This window comes from Aphis gossypii, chromosome 2, assembly GCF_020184175.1.
Source record: "Aphis gossypii isolate Hap1 chromosome 2, ASM2018417v2, whole genome shotgun sequence".
Lineage (NCBI taxonomy): Eukaryota > Metazoa > Arthropoda > Insecta > Hemiptera > Aphididae > Aphis > Aphis gossypii.
This window is the reverse complement of record NC_065531.1, coordinates 55,070,831-55,098,524: the sequence shown is the minus strand read 5'-3', so window position 1 is coordinate 55,098,524 and position 27,694 is coordinate 55,070,831. Positions and strand designations below refer to the sequence as shown.

Genomic DNA, 27,694 nt, shown 5'->3' with positions numbered 1-27,694 from the left:
GGAAATGCGAAAGCAGGTTCAAAAATGGATAAAAAGTAAATATTACAGTAGATTAACATTTTTTTTTCTGAAAATATTACGTTATATTTTTTTTATGTAATTTATATTTAATTATTATAATAATATATATGTATATTTGTACTGTATTATTATATCAACCTAAATAATTACTTAGAATACAATTTATAAATTTCATCTGTAAATATCATAATACGGATAATATCTTAAAATGAATCAAAAAATTCATTGCGTATAGTAAGATTCATAATAATATAATATAAAACATAAACGTTTTAAATTCCTATGAATAATATTTTTAAATCATAACAATTTAATTTACATTGACACATCATTTAAATAAGTAATTTCATTAAAATTTGAACTTGTCTATTAATAATGATTTTCTTTATATATTTTTAGATTTTATAGTTTCAGTATGTGATGAATCTTGTTTTAAATTTTCAAGAGGAAACATAAGTACGTAATAACTTTTTTTAAAGATAGAATAACGAATATAATTACCTATTACTTATTATTATACACCGCAAGGAACTGAGCTGGTCGAATGCTCAAACCCTTAATTATTATGCGTCTGCTGTAGTGTCGACAATTACTGGATTACACACAGACATGTCTTTCGGTTGTATACCATAATATCATTTATTATAGCTATATTTCTTATTGCATTAGTAAAACATGTAAAGATAATTCATTTTTTATATATATATACATACATTAAAATTATGATAAATTCATCAGAGGTGTTGATGAGGACGCGGCATAGCTTTATGTTAGGTATGTGATTCCAATGGTTCTTTATATAAAATAATATTATGACCATTTAATAACCCATTTTGATGATAATGATTATTCCGCGAGTGCTTAAGGCTATTTATAGAAATTCTTACGAATTATGGTCTAGATATTATAAGAAATACAATACAAAGACTGATAACATTATTATATTTTTATGTCATCGAAGAAAAATAACTTCCACCGTCAAAAACACATGTTAGATGACTACTGGGAATTATTTATTTATTTTTTTTTTATTCTTAATAAATAATAATAATTCCCAGTAGTGATCATGGATCTAACATGTGTTTTTAATTGATAGGAAATTATTATTAAAAAATTTTATTTTATTTTTTTTTTTTCATTCAATGGTGTTCTTCGAGATTCCGTAACAATATAATTGGCTTAAGGTACTGTCCCTATATTTCATATAACTGCCGCAAAGTCCGTATTCAAAATTTCATCGATAATCAGCAAACTACAGTTTAGGTAAAACAATTTCACTGATTTTACTAGTCATTTATGTTATTAACAACCATATTTGAATAATAATTTTTGTATATTTTTAACTATTTGTTATATTATTTATAATTTATATCATAATTTTCATTTCTCAAAAATAATAAACAATAATATTACCTACCATATTCTATATGATAATGCGTATGTATATTTTTGATTTGCTTTAAAATACACAACAAACTCATCCAAATAACACAAAAAACATTATTTTCTTTTACAGTAATTTTTAAAAAAAATATGTTATAATTAGTTGCAGACACAGATATTTTCGTCTAATTTCGAAATGGAGCTGATATAGTTCAAATTGTTGAGAACTTACTATTAGGATTCGGACGATTCGCTAATCGTATTTTTCTCAAATGATGTATCGTTAGTATATTTTCACCAATGGAGTACAATTGTGCAACTTACATGTTATTCGAAAGAAAAAAAATTGACTTCGTTAAACAGTTTATAGGATAGTCACTTATAAATTTTCACTCAAAGTTTACAATCGATAAATTCGGTTTGGTTTTTTAAAATATTTAATTTTATAGGCTAAGAAGTACTATCGTGTGTCGTCAAGCATAAAATTGAGTTTCTAAGTTAAAAAAAAAATCATAAATATTTGTTAAGTTGTTCATGAATTCGTTTTCAATTATGTTGTGTGCAATTAATAATAAGTTCATGCTTCTTACTTCTTGATGTCCATTTTTTATCATTTATCATTATCGACATTAATGTTATTTATCGTGATGATTTATTTTATACAAAATAGAATAAATAATAAGTTGAAGTTTAAAAAATTCAAGATAAATAAGCATATAAGCATACTCTATTTATTCTTTACTAAATTAATGATTAATAAACAATCATAAAACTTTTTTTTAATTAAATTAAATACATTATACTTTTATAGTGATTATCAAACCCATCGACAATTTCTAAATAGTTTAGCTAAATACTACTTTAAAAGCATTAGGTCCCATAATATCCTAAATTCACGAATATAAAGGACAATAGCTGTGTTCTCACCACCTACTTAAGAAACTATTGGGATTGGTAATGCCCAGGGGTGATATTGAAGTGGGCGAGAACACTTAAATTACTAGTTATTTTTTCTATAGTGACATTTAACATTGTTTCTGTCAATTATTTTGCTCTAGAATATAATAAATTTAATTAAAGTTTAAGCATAATAAAAATAAAAAATCTCTTAACGAAAAAAATCAGAAAACATAACTGTAATACATTTAATATGTTAAAACGTAATTATGAATTGTATGTTTACGTACAAATAACTAAAGATTTAACTATAACAATATGTGTAGTAATTATTTAAATAACAAAATACTGCACCTAATAAGATAAAAATATAGATTTTCACAAAAATTTAAAATGAAATGCGAAAACTGCCTAAGACGTAATACTTATAATTACATTATATTAATATGATTTAACTATCTACATCAGTTTGTTATGGTAAAAAACATTAATCTAATATTAACGCTATTTTCTGATAATTAACGTTAATACATTTATAACGAATAATTAGTTAATACTTAGCAGTACAAATGCATTCGTTGTATTTGTTGTATGTAAGCGTTAATTAAAATCACTATTAGTTAGTGATATTTATCTCGAATTCAAAATTGTATAATATTATACCTAGTAAAAAATTAATACCTACGCCGAATTATTCTTTCGTTTCAATTCATTAGTTTTTATTATTTATAATAAAAATAAAAACGTCTATAATTATTGTTAATTTCTAATAATAATTTAACATTTACAATATTTCAAAAATGTGTATAAATAGTTATTTTTTTTTTTTTACAAGACAGCTGAGATCCGTGACATTTTTAAAATTACATATTTTCCAAGCTACCCGACAGGTTCACTTATTGGTTTTGCATTTCATTCTACAGTGGAATTTTTGATAACCTTTCTTGACTATATACATTCACAGCTTGTTACTTCTCCAAATGTTATCGTATTGTCTTTTATCTTATTAAAGTAGTACTTACTAGGTAGAAGTAGTATCTAGTATATTTATCTTTGTGAAAATAATTATTGGTACCTAAAAATTAACAATTTAGCAATTTAGAATTTAAAATGTTCAAGTTATACAATAAATGTATACAAAATTTGTTAATACTAATGATAATGGCCAATATAAATATTGTGGCTATTAACTAGTCGACTTTGGTATGAAAATATATATAGTAAATGAATCAACTTAACATATCTTGTTGAAAAAAGTTATAATAATTTTACTTTTTTTTTTTTAATATTTAACCAATTTAATCCTTTTTATCGTAATATTTTTTAACATTTCTTAACTAAAATACATAAAATAATAAAAATACCATTTTATTACAACAAAAAACATTACCTTAAAGTTGTACACTGTAACACTGTAGCTGTTAATCATCTAATATCACTATTGTTTTCAGGTTATCATTAAAGCTGTAGAGCTGATATGGTGTATTACAAACGACGTCTTGTCATTTTTTTTTTAAACCAATATTACAGTATTAAGTTTATTTTCATTTCAACTCCTTTAATATTTAAATGTTTTCTTACATGTGTTATATCGTAAACTGTAAAGATAGAATAAGATGAATATAATATATACGTAGTATAAACAATTAAAAATTAAAATGTAATTTAAATAAGCACCTAGGTCCTAGATAAAAATGATATGTGGTTTACACAGTAATTCATCAAATGGAATTTCACCTTAATATATTTATTAATTAAACTTTGTAACTTTTTCGCGTTTTTCAATTAAATATTATTTAATTTAATGTATGGTTTTTACGTTTTTATTTGAATTTCTTTTAACTTTTCTATTAACATAAAAATATTTGGATAAATTATATATGAAAGCTAGAATTAAAATGGGAATGAAAATACTCACATGCATTTGTAGCTCACATCTACCGACTTATATGTATAGATATATATCCGAAAATCGTAAAAATTTTGCGTCTTCATCGGGCTCTTATTTCATTTAATAATTTACAAAATACTCAGATATACCTTAAAGTTATATCATACCTTTTTAACATGGATAAAAATTCGTTCACATTATAAATTTTTGATATAGAAAAAAATTCAGACGCAGTTTACAAAAAAAGGTCGTTTAAACACAGTTTACGTATGTCCCGAATTGAATTTATTTAATAAAAAAATTACTAGGTATAAGACAGATTCTACAATTATTATAGCGCATTAATGACGAATGCTATACAAGACTTAATAGTAACACAAATTACTCCAAGCAAACTTTTTATAATTCATAAAATATTAGAAATTTTCGAGAATCATAAAGTTCATCAAGTAAAGATTAACATTTAAAATAACTAATAAGTATTTATACTGGTATAGAAATTTAAATAATAACGTTTTTCATTTATATATAGCTTTGTAAATATTTTTTTCAAAAAAGCATTACAATTTAAATAGATATATAAAAAAAAATTGAAATTAAAGTATAAGTAAAAATATTAAAAGGATTTATTTCTAACATACTTAGCTTGTGGATTAGACAAAAGTTAATACTCGCAATTTTCAGTTGCCTAATTTAATATGTATAAATGCATTTTAGATTACCTGATATATACCATTTACAACTATAAATCATGAAAATGTATATATTTATTATAGAATAAATTAAATTAACTAAAAAGAATAATTCAATTGAAAATAAAAATATTGATTATATAAATTTGAATTAATTATTGTTTATTGATGTAGAAAAAAAGAGAAAAGAATAATATGCTAAAACCTGTACATTTATAAAATATTACCTTTAAAATGTTTAGATTATAATTAACATATTTTGTTATACAAAACTATATTGTTATTTTTTACCATATTCATTTATACATTTTATAAATATTTAAATAAAAAAAAACGTTATTTTTAGTTTTGCGAAGTGATTATTGATATTTACTGATATATTACGTTTTTTTCATAAACAATATAAGTGATCGTAACACATGCGCAATAGTTAATAAATAATAACGCGTTGTTTATTAAATCGTCCTTTTCGTAACGGTATACCAATTAGTGGAGATGCTATATCTCCATAAACAGCTGTATTGGTGACATAATTATAATATTGCATTAATGAGATCGATGAAGTGCAGGCATCGGAATAATCGTCCCGATTTCGTGTTGAGCAATAATTACTATAACGCAGTATGCTGGATTATAAGATATTAAAAGTAATAATAATAATAACGTGTACAAAACATTGCCAATTCGACCATTGGTAATATTTATGATCAATATTGTAACAATTTTTAGTTTTTTTTTAATATTTATAAGTTATACGTATTGTTAGTTGTTAAACTAAATTATGTTATAAAATTTAGACAGAATGAATAAATCGTTGAAATCAAAGCGCGTTTACAGAATTATACTTTTATAAATTACACACATGGCGGTTTATTATTATACATGGAGTATAATATACGGTACCTACATTATGTAACTTATATTCGTCAATCATTTATAACCATTACGTTGATAAATCTTTGAGAATTTTGAAATATTTGTTCATCTTTATCTGAAACAATAATATAACTATTATGATGAACATGATTGTATGCGTCATGATCAGAAATTTGGACATACATAAAACTTCTGTATTAAAGATTTAAGTCAATATTGTTGAGAAAGAATTTACGACTACATTAAAAATCATGAAAATATAATAAACTATAAAGACCCATTATAATGTATTTAAATATTGTACCATTAATTAAATATACCTACTGCATATTTAATCAATGATTGAACACATCAATTACCTATATTAAATTAAATCAATCTCGCTCAACTTTTTGGATTAAATGTTTTGAAAATTAATCCATAAGGTATATTTAAAAATATAAATTATTAAGTAAAATAATATATTATTATATTTAGAGTCTCCTGAACATTAAAGTATAAATCATTATATATCTACCAATAATATAAATAATGTCTTGCATAATTCACTTAATTGCTTCATCACCCAATGGCCAATGCAGATTTATATTTATATTTTTATATTATTGAAGTAATGTTTCCTTTTGACCATTACATTACACCAGCTAAGTATTAATTGTAGATAAAAACTAGTCTAGTTGGTCCTGATTTTTTCCCTTGATTCACCTACTAATTCAGTATTAGATTGTATAAATGTTAACACGTCAAATATTGTGTATAGTTATTATGCTCGAGATAAACATTTAATAATACCTACGAACAGTAATAAAGATAATATATTAACGCATGATAAAATCGGAATATTATAAATTTATAATATTAAAAATGCTATCTATTAAAAAATATATATCAAATTTACATACTATGAAATTCAGTTTGATAATATTGTGTTGCGCTAAATCGGCTTTCTAAATAGTCTAAATAATCAGGAGACAATCTGTAGTACTTTTTATTTTGGACATAATTACCCATTAAATATTAGAACCTACAGGCTTGTAAATGTCCACAGTCATCAGTATCTGGGATCCAACTTGTTTTCATATACTCAGAGCAAAACAAATATTTAACTGACAGTTCGCAACATTACACCCATTTCTGAGTAGCAGGCGTCGATCATTTAATTATTTCAAAGGCTAGGGTCGCGATTATAGACCCAACCGGTGAACGACGGAGCACTATAGGGGATTGTTATATTTTTTAATGAGTGTAGAGAAAGATAAAAAAAATAAATTATGATATTATATTGATAATATTTTGTTTTAATCACTCAGCCGTATCAGCTGAGTACAATAGTTATAACAACAATAATAATGTTAATATTAATAAGATATCGGTATGATAAAATGAAATGTTCATATACGATAATAATAATATATCTGTAACACGTAGACGAGTCATACGTACTTGTTATCCACGATAGACACGTCTTGATAAATAAATTATAATAATATACAGGTATTTAATAATATAGCAAAATAAAAACGAATAGTTAGTTACCTCATAATTTATGATGATTATATTTTGTTTTAATGTAGGTAACGGCCATCTCAACATTGCTCACAGGCGGACACCACCGCAGGGAAGAGAATCGAGTGACTACTACATAGCATTTATTTTTTCTTGCGAGGTACCTATACAAAAAAATTATAAAACAATAAAAATCTATGTCGGTAGTTAAAACGTATTACGCTTCAGGCGAGTAATAAAGAACGAAAAAGAAAAAAATAAAACGTCGGCCAGTTGTCAATTACGATTCATATAAAGTGAAGGAAAAGTGATCGCAACACGTTATATATAATTACAGTAATAAAGATTCATAAATATAAAATTCAGCAAGTTGAAAAAATAAAAGTTTAATAGTGATTATTTCTGGATATATATTACATATGCACTACATTAAAATAATAATGACATAATATTAAATATTGATTATTTATCACGATAGAGTTGTTACTCAATATTATTCCATTTATTATTTTAATATATTAGTGTCCAATGTCCATACATAGTTGGAATTAATAAATTAAATCTATGGTTTTTACGCTATATATGTATTTAAATAATTAGTCTAACATAAAACTATTGTAGGTATTTTTGTTGTGAAATATAAATCTACACGATAAAATCAAGTCTTTTAATTTTTTACTGTTATACACCTATACCTGATAGTCCTAGGGTTTTAGTACCACTTTTGTTAGGGAAGATGTCAAATATCTTGACATTTTCAGATTTTTATAGGGATAATATTTTATTTGTATCTTAACACTGTATTTGGTGTGAAAACGATACATATTTACGTGTTCTTATAGTAACAATATATGCATCTTTATTTTATTTATTTCGAAAAGGGAACATAGTAAGTTACACAAAATAAGTTTTGTGTTTCTCTTGTAAAATTCCAATGTCGACGTACATATTATATATTATAATATATTAAAATAATTGTTTAAAGCGTATAGTTAAGCAATTGCCTACGACTAACCTTAGAATGTGTATATAGAATCAACTATGAATCAATTATTATTGTCGACGTACATGAGATGTAACAACGGCTACTGACCGGCTTTGAACGGTCCTGCAGGGCTTGAAGTGTATATCACTACGTTCTAACTACGACTGAAGTACTTAATCTTGAGACTCGAGTAGTAAAGATATATTATAACACATCCAATAATAATAATAACCAATAGAAAAGTAGTATAGTAATCTACAGCTTGCTGATTGGCTGTTCGATGCGAAGACCCGCAGAATGCCATGCCCAATGTTGTTATTTAATAATCATTATTATTGTTATTCGTTTAATAATATAATAATAATAATATATTATATAATATATTTCTTGTGTGTAAGAACAATAATATTAATGTTAGAAAAAAATTGTTTTTATTATAATATATATATAATATATTTATAAGAATTTAAAAACACCTTAAATTATTAATATTTTGTTCAGGTATAAGGTATGTACATTGTACATTCTATAACATTTTATTATCGAAATAACTATAAGACGAGTGATGACTAGACAGCATTTGAAACAGCCCCACACTTTTCAAAAAACTATTCGCGGGGGCAGAGCTTGCGCACGGGTGAAAGCTAATACAATATAAATTTTAACTAATTCAAGTTATAACTACTAGAATTTATATTTTCTCAGAAATATTCAAAATATATGAAAGTAGCAATTTTCCACTAAAATTATTTTTACAAGCCAAATATATATAAAAAATATATACATTTAGGATATAAGTCCAGGCCCTACTAATGATGTTGTCCGTCTAAAACTGTAATGGGTAAACTCCCTGAAGATTTTGTGATGATTTTCTTATTGGATGAACAAAAAATCGTCCCATTTTCTGGTTGAAATGGTACCGTGTCTGCTTAACGGATCGACGATTATTTCAAACGAATCCACACTTGTGTCCGATTGCTTTTATGTTTTTGAGTGCAGATTCTATTTGTGCGTACAATAGTATATTATACAGATATACAGTATTATATAATATAACAACAATAATAATACTAGATGCACACGACGCCTTTACAATATATAATGTACTATTTTGTGTACAGACCTACTGTGGTATAATAATAGTGTTATTGTTGACTGCTCTTTGAACACGTGTGATGTCCACCATGATAATAATAATAAAAATCTATAAAGCGTGTATTGTGGTACTGTGTGTTATTAAATTTTTATTGACGACTACGTGAGATTTGAAACTGATTCTATGGTAAATATACCGACGAGGATGCACGTGTTTAAACAAAATAATAGATTATTACGTACCTATATTATGTTTAAGTTACGAAAAAAAACCGATAAAAGTATACAGGTAAGAAGTTGACTTTAAATCACTATAACTACCTATATATAATATTTTTTAAATATCTAAAATTCAGGCAAACTACTAAATTAGAACAGAAATACAAATTTAAATAAAACTACGATTTAAGTGATAGAAAAAAATATATGATATAAATGAATAAAACGTGTGATAAAAATTGGATACCATTCGACTGTATAGTAGATGTTTTGTGGGTCACTGTAATTATTCTGTTAAATTTGAATTCAATGATACGAGTTATCATTGTATAAACAAAAAACTATTCTAGAGACAATCAGTCTTGGTGTATACTTATAGTTGCATTCCAAAATATACGAATTTCCTCCCATTCTTATCGTAAATAAAAAAAATTGATAAACTCTAGACGACTTCCGTAAAAAAATTAAGTAGTGGTTCATAAACTGCATTATAATTATAATATATTAAGTAGGTAAATAGATAAACAAGCTAACATTATAGGTATGTATTATATTTATTAGTGTTATAAATTATATAGTTAATATACATACAATTAATTGCATGCTAAAATTATTAAGAATAATTATATTAGTAAACACATTTTTTAAATACTTAGAACTAGTTAATTTAAATACCATGCTTACTCCATTTTGTACCTTAAAGTTTTACTAATTATTAAATCGATATATATCTATTATATAAATGTGAAAATTAAAACCAATATAAACCTTTGAGGTCCATTTTCTCGGAAACTACTGAACCGATCGTTGCGATTTTTTTTTTTAATTGAAGAACTAATTGCGGAAAAGGTTTATGGCATTTGATCGATTCTCTAAATTAATAAACAAAGGAGTTATCAATTATTATAAATAATAATAATAATAATAATGGGCTGTTACGTAGACTAGGCAACATGGCAAGGTTATTCGTTGTTAATCGTTGTTTATTCAATAGATATATTCTGAAATGCATAGCCATTTATCAAAATAAAAAGGAAAATTAATTTATATTTAGACAAATATTGCCAAAATATTTTCGGTAACCAGGGTAACAAGTTTTAATTATTATTATTTATTTCCCCCGTTTTTGTAACATTTTTCACTGATGATTCGTTCCTATTGGTCGCAAGAGAAGGTGTTTATATAAATGTCATGATATGTAATGTGATGATTTCACTGTCCAGCAAGAAAATAAACTATATTAAGGTCGCTATTAGTTATGATTGAGTATAATAGTTGTAGACCTGTTGTTATATTTTGTTAAAACCATAACAACAAAAATAAGATTAGCAAAATAAGTCAATGTCCACAGTAAATTTCAAATTCACAGCAATAGACTAACATAACAAGTTAAACCAATAGGCAACAATATAAAAACCACGAGATGGCACATTATTGTATTTTACCCACCGTAGTAAAAAAAAAAAAATGATATAAATTTGAAACTTAAGTGTTAGAAATTATAAACTTACGTACACATCTCGCGGGATCCACAATCCACCACGTGTTGATTGCCTACATGATAATATAGTATATACTGCTCGCATTATCATAAGAGAGTCTCACGGCAACGGCAAGCAGAATGACTATAATATTATGACTTGAGTAACTCACTGACTGATAAACGTAGAGCCTGGACAATGATAGATCCATGCTTGCAATTTACACGGTACATTCGTAAAATCGTACCACAAATTTAATGTGCAATAAGAAAGCATTTTACAAAATTCGCATTTTAAGGTAATGCTTGCGAAAGAGTATTACCTACTAAAAATGATATAATATGATGCCGAGTGAGGGTTAGCCAAGTTACCAAATAGCTTTTTTTCAATTTATTCAACTCGATAAATTTAAATTATAACACATTTAAGACATTATCGATCTATCTTGTGTTAAGTCACCAGAAAAATGTTAACAGTTAACTTTTAAATCTGTCCGATAGATTTGTCGGATGTTTATTCTTGAGTAACTTCTAGAGTTTTAATGGAGTTAATCTACTTGCTAGTTAATTTCACCGTGCAGGTTGACATTTATTAGATTTTGCTTTTTTTGATATATGATTATTTCAAGATTAAAAAGAAAAACTATGATTTTGAAGCTATTAACATTGTGGATTAAGATTTATTTCCAGGTCTCTGTAAAAACTTTTTTTCATATTTATATTTATGGACTTAAAATAGTAACACAATCTAAAATGTATTATTTATAATATATATTATCAGGACATTAAATGATTCTTCGAGTATAGTGTCGTACTGTTATCGTACATAAATATTAAATAGTTAAATAGTGCAAATAAACCAAAATTAGCAAAAATTACTAATGGGTAATATATTATTATGAAATGACAATAAATTATAATCAAAGTTTGATGGTAATACAGTCGGTGAGACACGACAGACTGATTACGGACCCAGTGCGCTGATATTTTTTTATCCCTACATTGTACATCCGTGAAAAATAATTGGAACAACAAATTTAATTTATCTTATAGTAGGCACTACTAACTCATTGTGCTCGTTTCAAAAGCAGCTACATTGGATGCGACTTCGAGTCTTTCGCCCATTCATATAACTTGCGAAATGAATTTTTCGTTGGTTTCTTTTTTTTGGTTTCATCACTCTTACTATTTTGGAAATGTATTATAACCGCTCTGGGATTGCCCGTCCATCTTCTATCTAAATGAGGGATATATATAAAAAAAAACAATACAATACACCCGGCACATTTACAGCATATATTTTAAACAATTCTTTAACATGTGGTGCATTATAGTTTGAACATTATAGGTATCACACTTTATTACGATACTACGCAATAGTATAAAATGATACAATATTAACGCAAAGATATACAAAGATGTAAATTTTATTTTTTTATTTTTATGATATATATTTGGCAGAATATTTGTGTAAGCTTTACAGGATGAATTTTGATATATTATCATTATTATTAATGCCTGTCAACATAAAATAATATACATATAATATTCCATACACAACTCATACACCAGAATGACCCAGTAACCTCTTATAATCGTAGACCTTACCTTAAACCTGCATTTTTCTATATATACATTGTGTAAAAGTCAAGCAATTACAGTGTAGTAGTATAATAACTTCGTACATCTGTTTAAATATACTGCAGACACACCAACAATTTTAATTGTAATTTATTTAAAATGCTTATAATATTAATACTCTAATTATCTGTATGTAATTTTGAATCATCATCAATTTATAAATATAATTTTATAGTAATATTAGTAAACTATTATATAGTTTTTATTTAGTAATAGTAAGAACGTAGGTATATTATAATATTATATTGAGATATATATTGGATTCGGAACCGGTGGACTATAATAATTATTGAAGACTGTCGGTTTTACGACGACATATATGTGTTATTATTTTTTTGATTAAACATTTTTGGTCGGAAAACGTGCAGTTTGAAGTGTTCGGTGTATTACTTTCAATATATTGGGAAAGTTGTAAAAAGATTAAGTCTACTATTACGTCTTTTCAAAACATTGATAATATATAAATATTTTTTTTATTTGGTAAAAGACTTTAACTAGATATGTTACGAAGAAATCCGTTAGTTTAAATTTTTCAGTAAAACTTTTAAACGGTCTTACATTAATTATCATTTAGAAAAAAATCAAATCAAACGCTTTTCATGCATATAAAACATCTACAAAAATATTTTTGGTCAAAAACCTTTAAAATTATGTACTATAATAATTATTAATGCAGATAATATATACATATATATTATATACTATTGATAATTTATAACTCGTTATGAAAATATTAAATTAGAAGAAAAAAAATATATCATATCATCTACTTAAAAAATGATTAATTATTATGTCTACAGTGTTTATATATAATAAACAACAATAAAAAGATATAATGGAGTTAATTATACTGATATTATTGAGCTTTCCGCGACGATAGTGATTGATACTGCTCGTAATCGTTATTATTAGGCTTTATGGATAATCAGGGTCAGTAATTTTGTTCTAAGCTGTTTATCCTGTCAAATATCTACAGATGAAATTACTACTATATACTCGTAAGTATTTTTTAAATTCTATCAATTTTTAAATGTCGTAGTTGGTACAAATACTTAATTTAATAAATTAACAAATCAAATTTATTGATTACTAAAAGAAACTGTCATAGTGTTATGGCGACAGCTATATGCATGTATCTATGTGGTTGAAAATGAGATTTTTCATAATATAATAGTTTGCTAATAAAACAATATCAACCAATTATTTTATAGAAATAAAAATAAAAAATTGTTTTTTGATCACCTAAAATTATTGCATTTATTTTATTCCTTTATTCAATATAACATGTAGATCCAACAAAATATACTAATTTTAACTCACCATTTACCAATACGTACACTTAATGACTTATTACATGATTTGATATTATACGAGTATTTTAACTGACCATAATATTTTATTATAAAGTATATTGAAGAAACGGATCACATGGTATCGGCGTACCTAAAGTAAAAGCCATATACTTACCCTACTGCGTCCGAGCATAACTAATGAAACTACTATTCTGAACATGGTCGTTGCGTATAGAGTGACGGTATCCGTAATGTTCCACTAACTACCACTGCACTGCGTCAGATGGAATGCATAATATTATTTTATTTTTAAAAAATACGCTGTAAAATATCGTACTTATTAGTTATTTATAATTATTGTGGTTAATGGTTATAGAAAAATGAACATACGACGATAATGCTATTAAATTGCATATATATAACGCCGTGTTATCGCTTTTGTATTTATGTTGTTTTGTGTACGTATTCATACAGTACCAGCATAAACTATAAAGACAATGGATTAAACAACCGTAGTAAGAAGTTATGATTTTTTTTTTTAGTAGGCGTACTTATCTTAACGCATATACCTAACTTAACTTACAACTACATAATAGTGAAATGACCAAACAAGTAGTACATAAGATAATATTGCTTTATCATAAATCATAATATTATATTATTTTAACTAATTAATAGGGGCTTTCTATTTACATTTTATGATATGTTATTAGGATCTATGCTCTGTAAATAACAAATAAATAAAAGCTTGAAAGATGATAATCTAGTAAAAAACTAGAAATTATTTGTATGTACAGTAGAAACTAGAACTTTTTCACACGAAGCCCAGTATTTAGAGATAGAGAATTATCTAGATAATTATTTTGTAAGTTATCCTAAAACCATTTTGAATAACAAATGTTCTTATCTAGATTACATTCATAAAAATTGATATTAGAATAATATCTTATAACATCATATTCATAATATTGATCTTTTGTTATTAAAATAATAAAATATTTTTATCAGAAAAATATTAAATAAGTACATATATTTATTTTCTATTAGAAAATTATACTTTCACTATAATTAATTTCTTTATCATTCAGTCCTATATCTCTATGTTTTATGTATATATATGTATAGATCTTGGGAATATATTAGGTTTTACACTGAAGATGATTTATTTACTTTTTATATCAACTACGTTAAAAAATATATGTACACAATATACATATAGACTTTATATTACAAGACAATCACGTCATGTCATACATACAACAGTATAAAGGTAATTACACGAACTTTTGAATCGATAACACTTTTTTCAGCGTAGTTATTTAGGTACACATAAGTAATTTTGAATATTATATTTTAATGGCGAAAAAGCTACACTGTACTTTACCGAAACTCACATGGCATTTCTTTAGAAATTTTCAATTTTTGAAAACTTTTGGTATGACTCACTGATTACCATTTATAGAACTTTGATAAATCCAATTTGATAAAAATCATATAATTACGCTATGTATCTAATAATATTAGTTTCTAAGCTATATCATTATAAATTATAATTTGTATGTCTCGCTGTATCAAATACGCTATTCCATATGGAAAATATTTCATTTCTTCCAAAAAAAATCACGATAGAAAGGTTTCAGCTATACATATTTTCAACACACATAATATTTGAAATAATTTTATAAATTAGTAAAAGAAAAATATTGGTGGCAAGAGTAGAGCCATAGGAATACAAATAAATTCTGTACAGGAAATATTTATAGACCAACATTTCGATGTTCCCAAGAGAGGATTATTGTTATATCAATAATTATATGAAGCAGTTATTTTTCATTTTTATTTCCAAACGATTAATCTATAAAATCAACAAAATTAAATTAAAAAATAAAAACCCCGGAAAATAACAAACCATCAATTCATATATTTTCATAGCAATAATACTCCATCGTTATAAAAATAATAATAATTTAAAATCATTCAATTACCGGCTGATTGTGTAGATATGTCAATGAATAATTTTTCGTGGAAAATATCCTCTGCATCAAGCCTGTTCAGTTTAATATTATGATAATAATATAATATTTCAACAATAACCTAAGTACTCATGTATAAAAATACGTATATGCCTATTCTTTAAAATAGTATTTTTTATTTATTAATTTTAACATTATTTTTAGTATAATATGATACAACTATATAAAAATCATTAATTATAAATTTTATGATGATTTATTTGATCAAAAATAACATTTCAAAACAAATATTACATTTGATACGATTTTCTTGCATTTTACTTTGACCCAAGTATCGTTATCTTAATGATGACAAATGTATTGATTCGTGTGCTCTGTACTCTGGCATATTTATTATCGCATTCATTATTTACTAGTCAAAAATAAAAATAATTTTGATGACGATTATGACAATAGTTGAAACTATTTCAGACGTTTATGTGAAAAATTTGAATTCAATGATATAACATTATTGCATACATAAAACAATTTTGAGCGAAGAACTTTATCAATATAATTACTCGTATATTTCATAATATTATGTCATTTTAATTATAATATTGCTATTTAAGTTATTTATTTTACTATTCATACCTACGGTAGGTTGATTTAATTTTTGAAAAATAAATATTGTATTTAGAAATACTATTAATAAAATATATTTATTTTAATGATATATATTTATATACTATATAATATGTTATTATATTTTGAATCAATACTGAGCTTTATCGTAAAACAACGTAAATAGGTTTCATTATTTATTTTAGACTTTCTTTTCCGGGGTGTATCGTAAATTTCCAAGTATGCCATAGGAGTAAATAATGAAAGTAAATAAAAATATCGTATACATTTTTCTCCAGGGGAGGCTATTATTACCCCAATTACCCCCCTAAAATAAAGACTGAAAGGTTCATTGCTTAAATATGTATTACCTTTAAATTTATCCAACACATTTTTAAAATTTCATTACATAAGTACCGTAAAATTTGTAATATACGAAAAAATTATATCTACATGAATAATGTTTTTGAATTATATCAAAATAACTGACATCGTTATTGTTTGCTTAAATGTGTAGAAAATGTCATCAAAATTTTAACTACAAATGGCTATAAAAAAATTAAGTTATAACAAATATAACATACCTAGCTAATTGATTAAGATATAGTACAAACTTATATGGGATCTTACATCATAATTTATATTTAAAAGAATTTTAGACATTTCTCTATGAAAATAAAATTGAAACATTCAAATAAGTATTTATAAAAAAAATTCAAAAATAATCAAAATATTTTTTTTATTGTACCATAAATAGGAAATAATCATACTAAAAATCGGAGTACATTTTAGTACCTATCTCTGGTTATTAATTTTAATTTTTGAATCGAACAAAATATTATACATATATTATAATATTGAAGTCAAATTGATATTTTATAGGTTAATATCCAATTTTGTAATACCTACTCCAAACTTTAAACACCAATAAAAAATCAATGTGACTTTCCAGTAATTGTTTTGTTTGTTTGTTATGTTTAAACTAATGAAGAATCTTGTACTCAGTTTTCAAATCTTAAGTATATAAAATAAATAAATAATAAAATATTTTACAACAAATTTTGTCAAAATGCTCTTATAATAAATATTGCAATTGAATATTTTTAGTATTTTTTAATTGATAAATGAACAACTTATGAGAAACTTTGTTTAAAACGTTTATTACACCAAGCATTTTAACAATCTTGAACAAAACTAGATATCATTGTTAAATCAATACAGCTAATGGGTAATACCTTTATCGCTATACGCTCTAATTCTAAGTTGGAAATGTTCCCTGGTTCTTTACAAACAAATTCTACTGTCCTTATAGTACTCTTTGCTGCCCCAATCCGGGACTACTGTGCTAAAACACCCATTTAAACAAAATTCAAGTTTTCCTATTCAAAATATTACCAACAATACCAAATACGCCATGGTTCGTTATAGAAATGAAGCGCTACATACGAATTTTAAGCTTTCCACAATTAAAACTTCCTTACAAACTTTCTCTATCAACTTTTTTGATCAACTAAATCACGCAGTACGTCAAATTAAGTGATAACCGATAACCATATACTCACCATATGCGTAAACGTCAACGTCCCCGTGATGCTTTTGCTTAAAATAATTATTTAAAAAATATATTTATACATATTTTTATAATATTATCTATATTATATTCTACTATTTTGTATATCTATATTATCTATTTAAATTTTTGTAAATAACTTTGGATTATTAATTTTTAAATTACTAGAAAAAAAAAACTGTAATCAATAAGTTAAATAACTTAGTCAGGAAAACTTTAAAATAAAAAATACACTAAAAAAAAAAGTTTATTTTTTTAATTGGAACGTATTGAAACCCCGTATTTCTGGCAACTTGTTAATATTATTATTAATAATATTTTGATAAAGCAGAAGAATGAGTATTGACCGAAAAGTTGGCTAAAATGATCACGAGAACTGCTTACTTGATATTCACGAATAAATAAATTCGTAAAAGTTAATTATTACCATAGAATAGTATAGTTTTTGTTATCAAAGTATGCTGGCAATACCTGTTGTTTGCTTTTCCACTTATTTTTAATTTTACATAATTTTAGAAAGTAAGAATTGCAGTGTGATTTTTAACACTAAGCTTGAATTTTCACAATTATGGCGTTAGGTTAGTTAAAAATATTAATTTTTACTAGGTAAGTACTGAAAAACTTTTTTATTGTCGTTTTATATAATTTTAATTTTAATTATTGTTTTATTTTTCCAACGATAGATAGAACATTGAAAAATAAACATCATTTTAAATGTTAACCCCCAAAAATACAAACTAGATTTAATGTGTTATCAAAAACCGCTCAATGTTGAATATTGAAACATTTTTTCATCTATCGTGTAAACAGTAAAAAAAATAAAATAAAAAAAAAAAAAAATACCTACTTTATTATAAAATCAATACATTCGTCAATCTTTTCAAAAAATCTAAAATACCTATACTAATATGCTATTATGGGGGTTAATAATATGTATCTCCTTTAATATGAACGAAAAGGGAAACTTTTAATTGTCAATCCCACTTTATTACCTACATTATGCTGAGAGTTATCACTTATCAATATATAATATATATACATTATACATATATCATATATTTTATTAAAATAATATTTTTGGCACGTTCGATTTTTATTGTTAATTGGGTATACAAATTGGTGCAAATTTAATTATTGCAACATGACAAACTGTCATGGCATTTTGTGTTACATAAAATGCCAATATATTCAAAATCACGCTGTTTTGTAGTTGACTTTGTTTTGTGATTGCATCGTGTGTATCCTTGCCCATAATTTTTTGTTTAATTTGATAAAGAAGTTTGCCTTAAAGAGATTTTTTGATCCTATAGTACATCAGCGATCGATATAATGTTTTCAATGCCCACCGAAAACTAATTTCTGGTGTATAATTGATTCATAACAGAATTTAGAAAAATCTTTATTTAAAAAATATTAGATAATATGTATGTAATTTTACAGCTAAAATATTTTGGGAAAAAATTTTATTTATTATTATTATATTTACGTACTGACTACTGAGACTTTTCCATTATCTCTATATTAGGTACATTTAAAGAAAACAATATCATCATCATACCAACAGTCACTAAAAAATGTTTAGAAACGCTGTACAAATTTAGTTAATATGTCAATATTAACCTAATACTTTGGTATACGACGATATAATAATATAATGGTAACTGTCAACATTCACCAACTGCAAACATTCACAATAAAAATTATTAATCATAGTTTATTTCGTTGTTATTACAATACAATTGTGTCCTTAAATTGACTACATATTAAGTAACGGACCGTCCTAAATAAATACATAATATTACAATTATTGTTTGATGATATTTTTTTATACTTAAATATTAAACAATTTTTTTTTTCGTTTTAAACATTATTTTCATTTTGTATTCACCGAACATGCTGAATAATATTGTTTGTATTTCGATTTACTTGAAAATTGCAATTACTAATGCACTCGGGACTTGCGCGTGTACTTGTAATATTATATAGGATTCTATTTATGTTTACGTATGCACATTCAAAATTTCAAAACTGTCATTAAGCAAATACAGTTGGTGTTGTAAATGTTAAATCGATTTATACGTACCTTTATATTATTATACAGTAGTTTTTACATTATTTCCAGAGACAATTTTGCGTTATCAAAAACGATTTTCGAATATAGGATAATACAGGAACATTTCTGAATATTGTACATTTAAACTTTAAATTACAATAAAACTACCTTCTAGCTACCAAACTTAGATAGAAATTTAATGTTCTAATTTCTATTAGATATATTACCAAAAATATTCTGCACATTATTAAACCACTACCTATTCAACAACAGACGCACAATTTTTAAAAACTTCGTAAGTATCAGTGAAAATTTTGATTTCCAAACACAAACGTTTAGCAACATTTATCCCCTTTGAATCGATCTCCTGGCATAAATACACAACTTACTGATGATTTTAAAGTAAACACAAAACAGGCAGCATAGTAGTTATTCAAAATCACTTCTCGGAAATATTGTATTATCGGCTACCCTAGAAATACATAAGTATATTATATATTAACACATCTAAAAATTACAATGAAGTCGGTTACGCGATATTCATACGATACCTATGAAACATTATAACTATAACCTATTCAATTCTGTCTAGTAGGTATTAGTATTTATGTAATTAAGATACACACCATTTAAAACAAAACAAGCTTTATTTTTGAATTTGGACTTTTCCTCTTTTACTTTCTTCTACTTTTTACTCGTTAAATTAATGAATCTTTGATCGCTATAAAGTATAAAATTAATTACAAAACCATACTTAAAAAGGAACTCGTATAACACATTCAAGAACTAATATTAATTACTAATAAACGAATTACATTCACACAGGGACCCTCAATTTAATGTAGAGATGCCCTAAGGCCTAAATAGAAAAAGCAGACTTGGTTACAAATGAATCTACCTAACCTCACATTCCATAATAATAAACCTAATTAAATCATAAAAACAAAGGGAACATGGCAGAAAATTGAAATTACCTGCAGTTACCATGTAGTACGTACCAACAAATTAAGAAATGTAAAACCTTTCATTAAAAATTAAAAATGTTCCTTTAATAATTATAATACAGCCAATTCAGGTAATAGTTATGTACATTACAGTTCCCACATCATGAAATAAGTACTTGTTGAAATTTATTTTAACCAAAAAATATTGGTAATATAAAATATATTATAAATATACTACAGCCAGTGATGAGATAATTATTTGTAATAGATAGTCGAAGTTTCAAATCCATGTCCATTGAATACTATAGTGAGATATTCAGATATTCTGACATTGTTTTAATTTATTATTATGTACTGTAACATGTGTGTATAATTATATACAATTATATACTATAAAATCTACATAAATTATAATATTATTTTGATAGTTCCGCGAACAAAAACGAAAACTCGTAATTGGAAATCGTAATTTATTGTAACTAATAACTAAAATTGTGTTTCACGGTGCTCATAATATTTCACGCTACTTGGTTTAATGTATTTTATTTAAAATTTAATATTTAAATAGTTCTATTATTAGTTATTGTATATACACGAATACGACGTAACTATTCGAAAAATATAACGTGAAATAAAACCGATTTTTGAGTTTAAACATTTAAACGTGTTATTCTAACCTATATACTTCGCTCATAAATACTATAATTTTTAAGGGATATAGGATTTTTCTAATTGTTTTTCATATTGCGTAGCGAAAAATCGAAAGAAAATTTTGTGTAAGAAAACAAACCATTTCACAATGATATTGTATAAACGTTGTATTTGTATACTATGTGTATTTATATGTATACTAGGACTTTCCATGTCTATTAAAAATAATCTTGGAAGTCTTAGGATAAAACCGTGATCGACGAATAGAAATTGAGAAAAAAACACTTCAATAGGAGTTAAAATGTTAAACAGTAAGAGACAGCAAAACTGACAACACATAAGACGAGTATCAACAATAATTCGTGCTGAAGATAAAAATATATTTATGTATTAAATTATTAAATATTTCTCACCGAGTTGTTTGCTCTCGTGGTCTGGAGCTGCTTTTTAAAACACAAATTTAACATCGCGCTTCACACGAAAGCGGATTTACATGCATAACAATGAACAGATATTCAGCTGTACATATCTACATAAACGATCGAAATTGCTTTACTTACCTAGTACTTAACAACCCATGTAATCAAATAATATTAAATTAATAAATTATAAATTATTATCAACATTCATATTTGAATAACAATAATAAATTGGTAGTATCACCTAGGTACCTTGAATAATTATTCACAATAAAAAATAAACAACAAATATTAGGTACCTATAGCTACCAATCTTAATTGATACAAAAAACTAAAAAAAAATCAATTCAATTCAAATAAAATATAGGTATTACTTACCTGAAGAAACAACCATTGCACTATCAATTAATTCCCAGGTTTCAGACTTTTTTTTCCATATATCTGAATCTGTCTCTTTATTTTCAATAATTGAACCGTATTTCAAAACAAGTTCCACCAATGACTTCTCTTCCAACAATGTAAAATTGGCTTGCCTTTCTCTTTTATCTTTATTCATTTTTGCAATTTTTCGATGGAAAAAGTCAAAATTGAAAAAAAATAATTACTGCGTCTTGCAAGTTGCAATAGCAGTTAGCAAAGAAAAACAGAAAACCAAAAAATAATATAAATTATCAATATCACATTATCACAAAAGATTTGATTAATTATCAGCTGTCACATAACAATTAACAGCTGCTTCATTATGAGCCAATGAAAATATTCGTTACGTTTAGAATTATTTAACTGATAGTACAAGCGGTAACATTGTAATAATGGTCTGTATTAAACTTGCCGCTAAAGTACCCGCTACGCTAAACTACACGCTAGTTTATCTGGCAGCTAGATAAGATTTAGCGAGACATTGTAATAACGGCCCTTAGTATTTATCCGTATTTAATCGATTGATATTTCGACATGAACGATCACAACTAAATTACCTAATAATCGGAATGTCGTACCGAGTTTCGCTCGCACTGATGAACTCGAATCGTGATGAATGATTGCTTTATTCTGTATTTCTGGTCAAAAAACTAATAATACAAAGAGATTATAATAATAATAATAATATCTAAAACTATTCAGTAACCATCACAGTAATAGTGTAATACAAAATGTACCTACAATTTTTAATTGAATATTCTGGTATAAAATATTATTTTTGAAAACTGTGTAACAATAAGTATACATAAAATATAGTACTTGGAACTTGATGATCTAAAAAACATAAAAATGACATTAAAAAAAAATTAATTAATTAATTAAATTAAAAATATAGGAAGTTATATTACAATCAATTTACAGGTAAATACTAAGTTATGGAAATGTTTTCTGACCATTAAATGAGTCATATGGACAACTAAAGTATGCACAATATTTTTTCAAATAAAAAAGATCATCGATTGTCAGATAAAATGCAGAACAACTTCTTTCGATTTCCACTGATATGATGGGCGCTCATTTTAAATAGGTGATATGTCATCATTGTTCATTTATCATCTATCAAGCCATCTTTTGACTCTTCTTGTCCTTCAAATATTTTTCAAATAATTTTTACTGTCTTATATCGACTAATTTTTTATAAAACATCTGAAAAATTTTGAATCTTATTTTTCTCGTCCTCAACAATTGTATAGCATTAAAAAGGCATATTTTTAAATTTATTCATAATTAATGATTCAATAATAAAAGGTACAACATAAGATTTCATAAATTTGAAATACGCAACACATGATATTTTACATATCAGTTTTTGGAATATTTCGAATGATTAAGATTATTAGAATTTTATAGACCAAATGATATTTAAAATTTAAATAATTAATCATAACAAAATTTACAGTACTTAGTTAATTTAATTTTAAATTACAAATGTAAACACATTATGGGATAAATATGAATTTCTTTGAATGTCTATAGCCTACTGGCTACCATGGAACAATATCTAATATTTTGAACTATTATATTATATTATCCAAAATATCAATAAGAAGTGAGTTCTTTGTTGGATTTCCACAAGCTATAGGTATATAAATAAAAAATGTAAAACCTTGATGTTTTTCAATTATTGATTATTTCGGTTTTTTAAATTATAAATTGCTTTTATTCATTCATAATTTCACTGATTTTAAAAATATTGTTTTTTATTCACAATTTTCCATAGTTTACTTTACATAATTAATTATTATTTTTTTTTTAAATCACGAAGTCTTTTGGTAATATAATATATTACAATATATATATTACAGAGACGATATAGGTATAGTATAAATGAACAACAAACTTATTAAGTAAACAATTGCACAATTTATTCAATCCGCAAAGGGAAAACAATTAAATATTATAAATAGTTAAAAAATAATCATCTGTTGTTACGATTGGTTAATTTTTAGAGTTACAATAAGTGTCTCAATGGTATTCATAAATTACTTAATATGTTATAAGTTTAATATAATTACACGTTACATAAAAAAATATATCGAAGAAGTAAATAATACAATATTGGCACTTGTAAATAATTTTAATGTAAATTTATTAACCATCGGTATATAGAAGATATTATATACATTAAAATAAATATACTATTTATAAAAAAAATTACAATAAATAACAATATTGAACCGCTGGATCGCAATTAATATGAATGGTGACACAGTATTACGATTTTTTTCATTTCTTTTTTTTTTCCGTTACAATGGCACTTGAATATCATTTAAAGTATATTATAATATTATATTCTCTATACAAATATATATTATGTATAGGCAAAAGTATTGATTTTGTTGGTATAGTATATCATAATATATATATAACGCGTTTTAATACTAATCTGTATTATGAAATGAAAAACTTTCAACTTTTACTAGATAAACAAAACAAAAAAAAAACGAGTAGAATACAAATTCAAAAGAAACAAAAAAAAAGATATGTAAGAAATAATAATACTCAATTTTTTAAAAATTAAAAAAAAAATACACTAGACAGGATTAATTAAGAGATTAATCAACGTTTTGATTAAATGAAGTAATAATATTATAAATATCGATTAAGGGGTTAAACACCAATTATTCGTATACATATTCGATAATATGTCTGTTCCGGTGCAGGTTTTCATAGTCGGAACGGTTCGCGGGAATCGGTTTTGGAGTCCCTGCGTTTAGTGTCGGATGCGTTTGACGGTCTTCGCGACAGATTGGACGACGACAATGGCGTGGCCAACGGAGACTGCAACCTGTGTACAAGGAATAAGATAAAACCAAAATTATTTTTCATTGAACTTAAGATGATGATGAACACCATGAAACACTAGACAAGACCACTTAAGACACTTAACATACATACAAATATTATGTCGCGTTATAGACAACACAATAAACACGAACAACTATATTATAACATATAATAATTCGGGGTAAGGTGAGTTTTTAGAAAGCCAAAGTACAATTTAGTGGTCTCAAACAACTGAAATTGAAATGATAATTTTTTTCAGTATGTTTGAATTTTTTTTACATAATACAACAAATCAAGTTGATATCATGAAATTTAAGATTCAGTTTAACACGATAAAAAAAAACTGTTACATTTCATTCACTATAAATCGTAAGTTTTCGTTGAATATCTAAATTTAATATACACACGACTTGTCATTATAACACTACATACTGATATAATAAGTTATATCTTTATTACTAAAACAACAATTAAATACAAAAACTAATTTATTGTAAAATATGTTATACATTTGCATGTCATTTTTTAATTTTAGTGAAAATTAATAGCAATATGTATTATAAATGTTATTAACAATGTATCAGTTTTGTAACGATAAGTAATTACACTGCCGGTATTATAATATGATATTATACTAAAGGTCTAAAAACTTCGATTAATAAAATTACTACTCGAATCAATGAAATGACACGTAATCTGATAATATTGAAAACGTTATATGGACACGTGAGATAGCAATTTTCTCGGTAATTTGAAGTAAGTTGAAAATTGACTTCGAATCGTAATAACTAATAACTAATATAGATACTAATAATATTGTACATGGTTAGGAATTGAAAATTAAAAACTGGTGAGTTGATTTTTTTTTTTTTTTTTGAAATACAGATTAAATACTTTATGACATACCTTTTGTACAAGGATAATTAATACATATATTATGTGCTACGAACAAATACCAGGAAAACACACATTATTGCGAGCAATATAAATTATATACAGAAATAAGGTGATGATTATTTTATCGAACAGTACTCGTTTCAAAAGCTATTAATGTTTTTGAACTTTTTTGTATATATATATAATTTTTTAGTAAAAATAAAATAATATTTTAAAATTTTTTTTATCGTTGTAATTTTTTAAAAAATTTACTTTTTCGAATGACAACATTACGCCTGCTCACCAAATTTTTTAAATATTTATAATAATTCATAAACAAATCTTTTAAATTTCGATTTTTAGTATCAAAATACTTCGAAAAATATTTTGCTTCAAAATATAAAATTAAAATGTGTTTCATGTTATCATTCAAAAAAGTAAAAATTATTTATTTTTATTTAATTTGCTTTATTTCGATAAGAAAAAAGCAAATAAACCATTTTCGAAACGTTAATAGATTTTTAAATAATGAGTATTGTTCAATAAAAGTATAAGTAGATTACTTGTACGTAGACAAATATAAGCGGTAGGACTACACAATAATATTATTTATGTTAGCAAGGTATTGCAACAGACATTCTAGTACAAAGTTATTCGTATAACTACTCCAACACTTAAAGTATTTCAATAACATTTTTGTGATTTTGAAAAATAATAAGTTTTTATACCAATATTGACTCAGATAATCGTCAGACGTCCGTGTTGAACTGTCAATTTTTTTATAAACATTCTTTTGATTATTTAAATTTAAAACGAAGATACAAATACTTAAATATTCATACTCAAATACTAAATATAAAAAAAAAATCGTATTTTTATATTAATAAACACTTTAAGTGCACGAGTAAAGATGAGTTTGAACAACGTAAACAACGTGGTGAAGTATAAACAGTACACTTATATAAGCTTTAAATGGTTATAAACGAAATGCACTTAAAGTTAAATAATTAAACATTTTAAGTATTTAGAGTTTAGTGTTCTGTAATTTAGAATATGAGATTAAAAATGCGGGTAAAAAACTAGAGGTATGTTACAAATAATGTATAAAAAACATTATTTTCAAGCAATTACTTAACAGGTTTAATGAATCACTCTGTATAATATTAATAATACGTAATTCGTATATTTTTGTTAGTTGTGCGTGTAATATAATACATAAACGAGTATATAGAGTGTATATATATATATATATATGATATATATATGATGTGATAGGTATATAGCGTGCAGGTGAAAACGATAATACAGCAAAAATAACACATACAAATGAATAAAAAAAGCATTTTAGCGGGGTAATACA

General features: G+C 25.0%; 1 protein-coding gene and 2 long non-coding RNA genes across 33 annotated transcripts in view; 1 reads left to right on the top strand and 2 right to left on the bottom strand.

The window, feature by feature from the left end:
* Window positions 1-8,267, top strand: LOC126549979 (uncharacterized). 2 transcript variants are annotated; one of them, XR_007603957.1, is made up of 4 exons: window positions 1-35; window positions 421-477; window positions 7,335-7,426; window positions 7,495-8,267. It is a non-coding gene; the product is annotated as an uncharacterized LOC126549979 (long non-coding RNA). The 2 variants fall into 2 exon arrangements; XR_007603956.1 differs by having other exon boundaries at window positions 7,335-8,267.
* Window positions 2,221-22,514, bottom strand: LOC114130934 (uncharacterized). 4 transcript variants are annotated; one of them, XR_007603955.1, is made up of 11 exons: window positions 22,186-22,514; window positions 20,804-20,898; window positions 20,567-20,649; window positions 14,369-14,464; window positions 14,154-14,299; window positions 12,113-12,282; window positions 7,297-7,430; window positions 5,792-5,875; window positions 3,692-3,899; window positions 3,090-3,376; window positions 2,221-2,964 (listed from the first exon to the last, which is right to left on the bottom strand). It is a non-coding gene; the product is annotated as an uncharacterized LOC114130934 (long non-coding RNA). The 4 variants fall into 4 exon arrangements; XR_007603953.1 differs by having other exon boundaries at window positions 2,221-3,376; window positions 22,186-22,513; XR_007603954.1 differs by lacking the exons at window positions 2,221-2,964; window positions 3,090-3,376; window positions 3,692-3,899; ... (3 more) ...; window positions 14,154-14,299; window positions 14,369-14,464 and adding an exon at window positions 18,335-20,114 and having other exon boundaries at window positions 20,208-20,649; window positions 22,186-22,507.
* Window positions 22,515-24,511: 1,997 nt separating this feature from the next.
* The window catches only part of LOC114130918 (dystonin), a 74,180-nt gene continuing 70,997 nt past the window's right edge, over window positions 24,512-27,694 (bottom strand). For all 27 annotated transcript variants that reach the window (XM_050199454.1, XM_050199455.1, XM_027995996.2 and 24 more), the window contains one exon: window positions 24,512-25,459. In XM_050199454.1, the coding sequence (XP_050055411.1) occupies window positions 25,339-25,459 (121 nt within the window). In that variant the 3' untranslated portion in view covers window positions 24,512-25,338. The remainder of the gene's footprint in view (window positions 25,460-27,694) is intronic.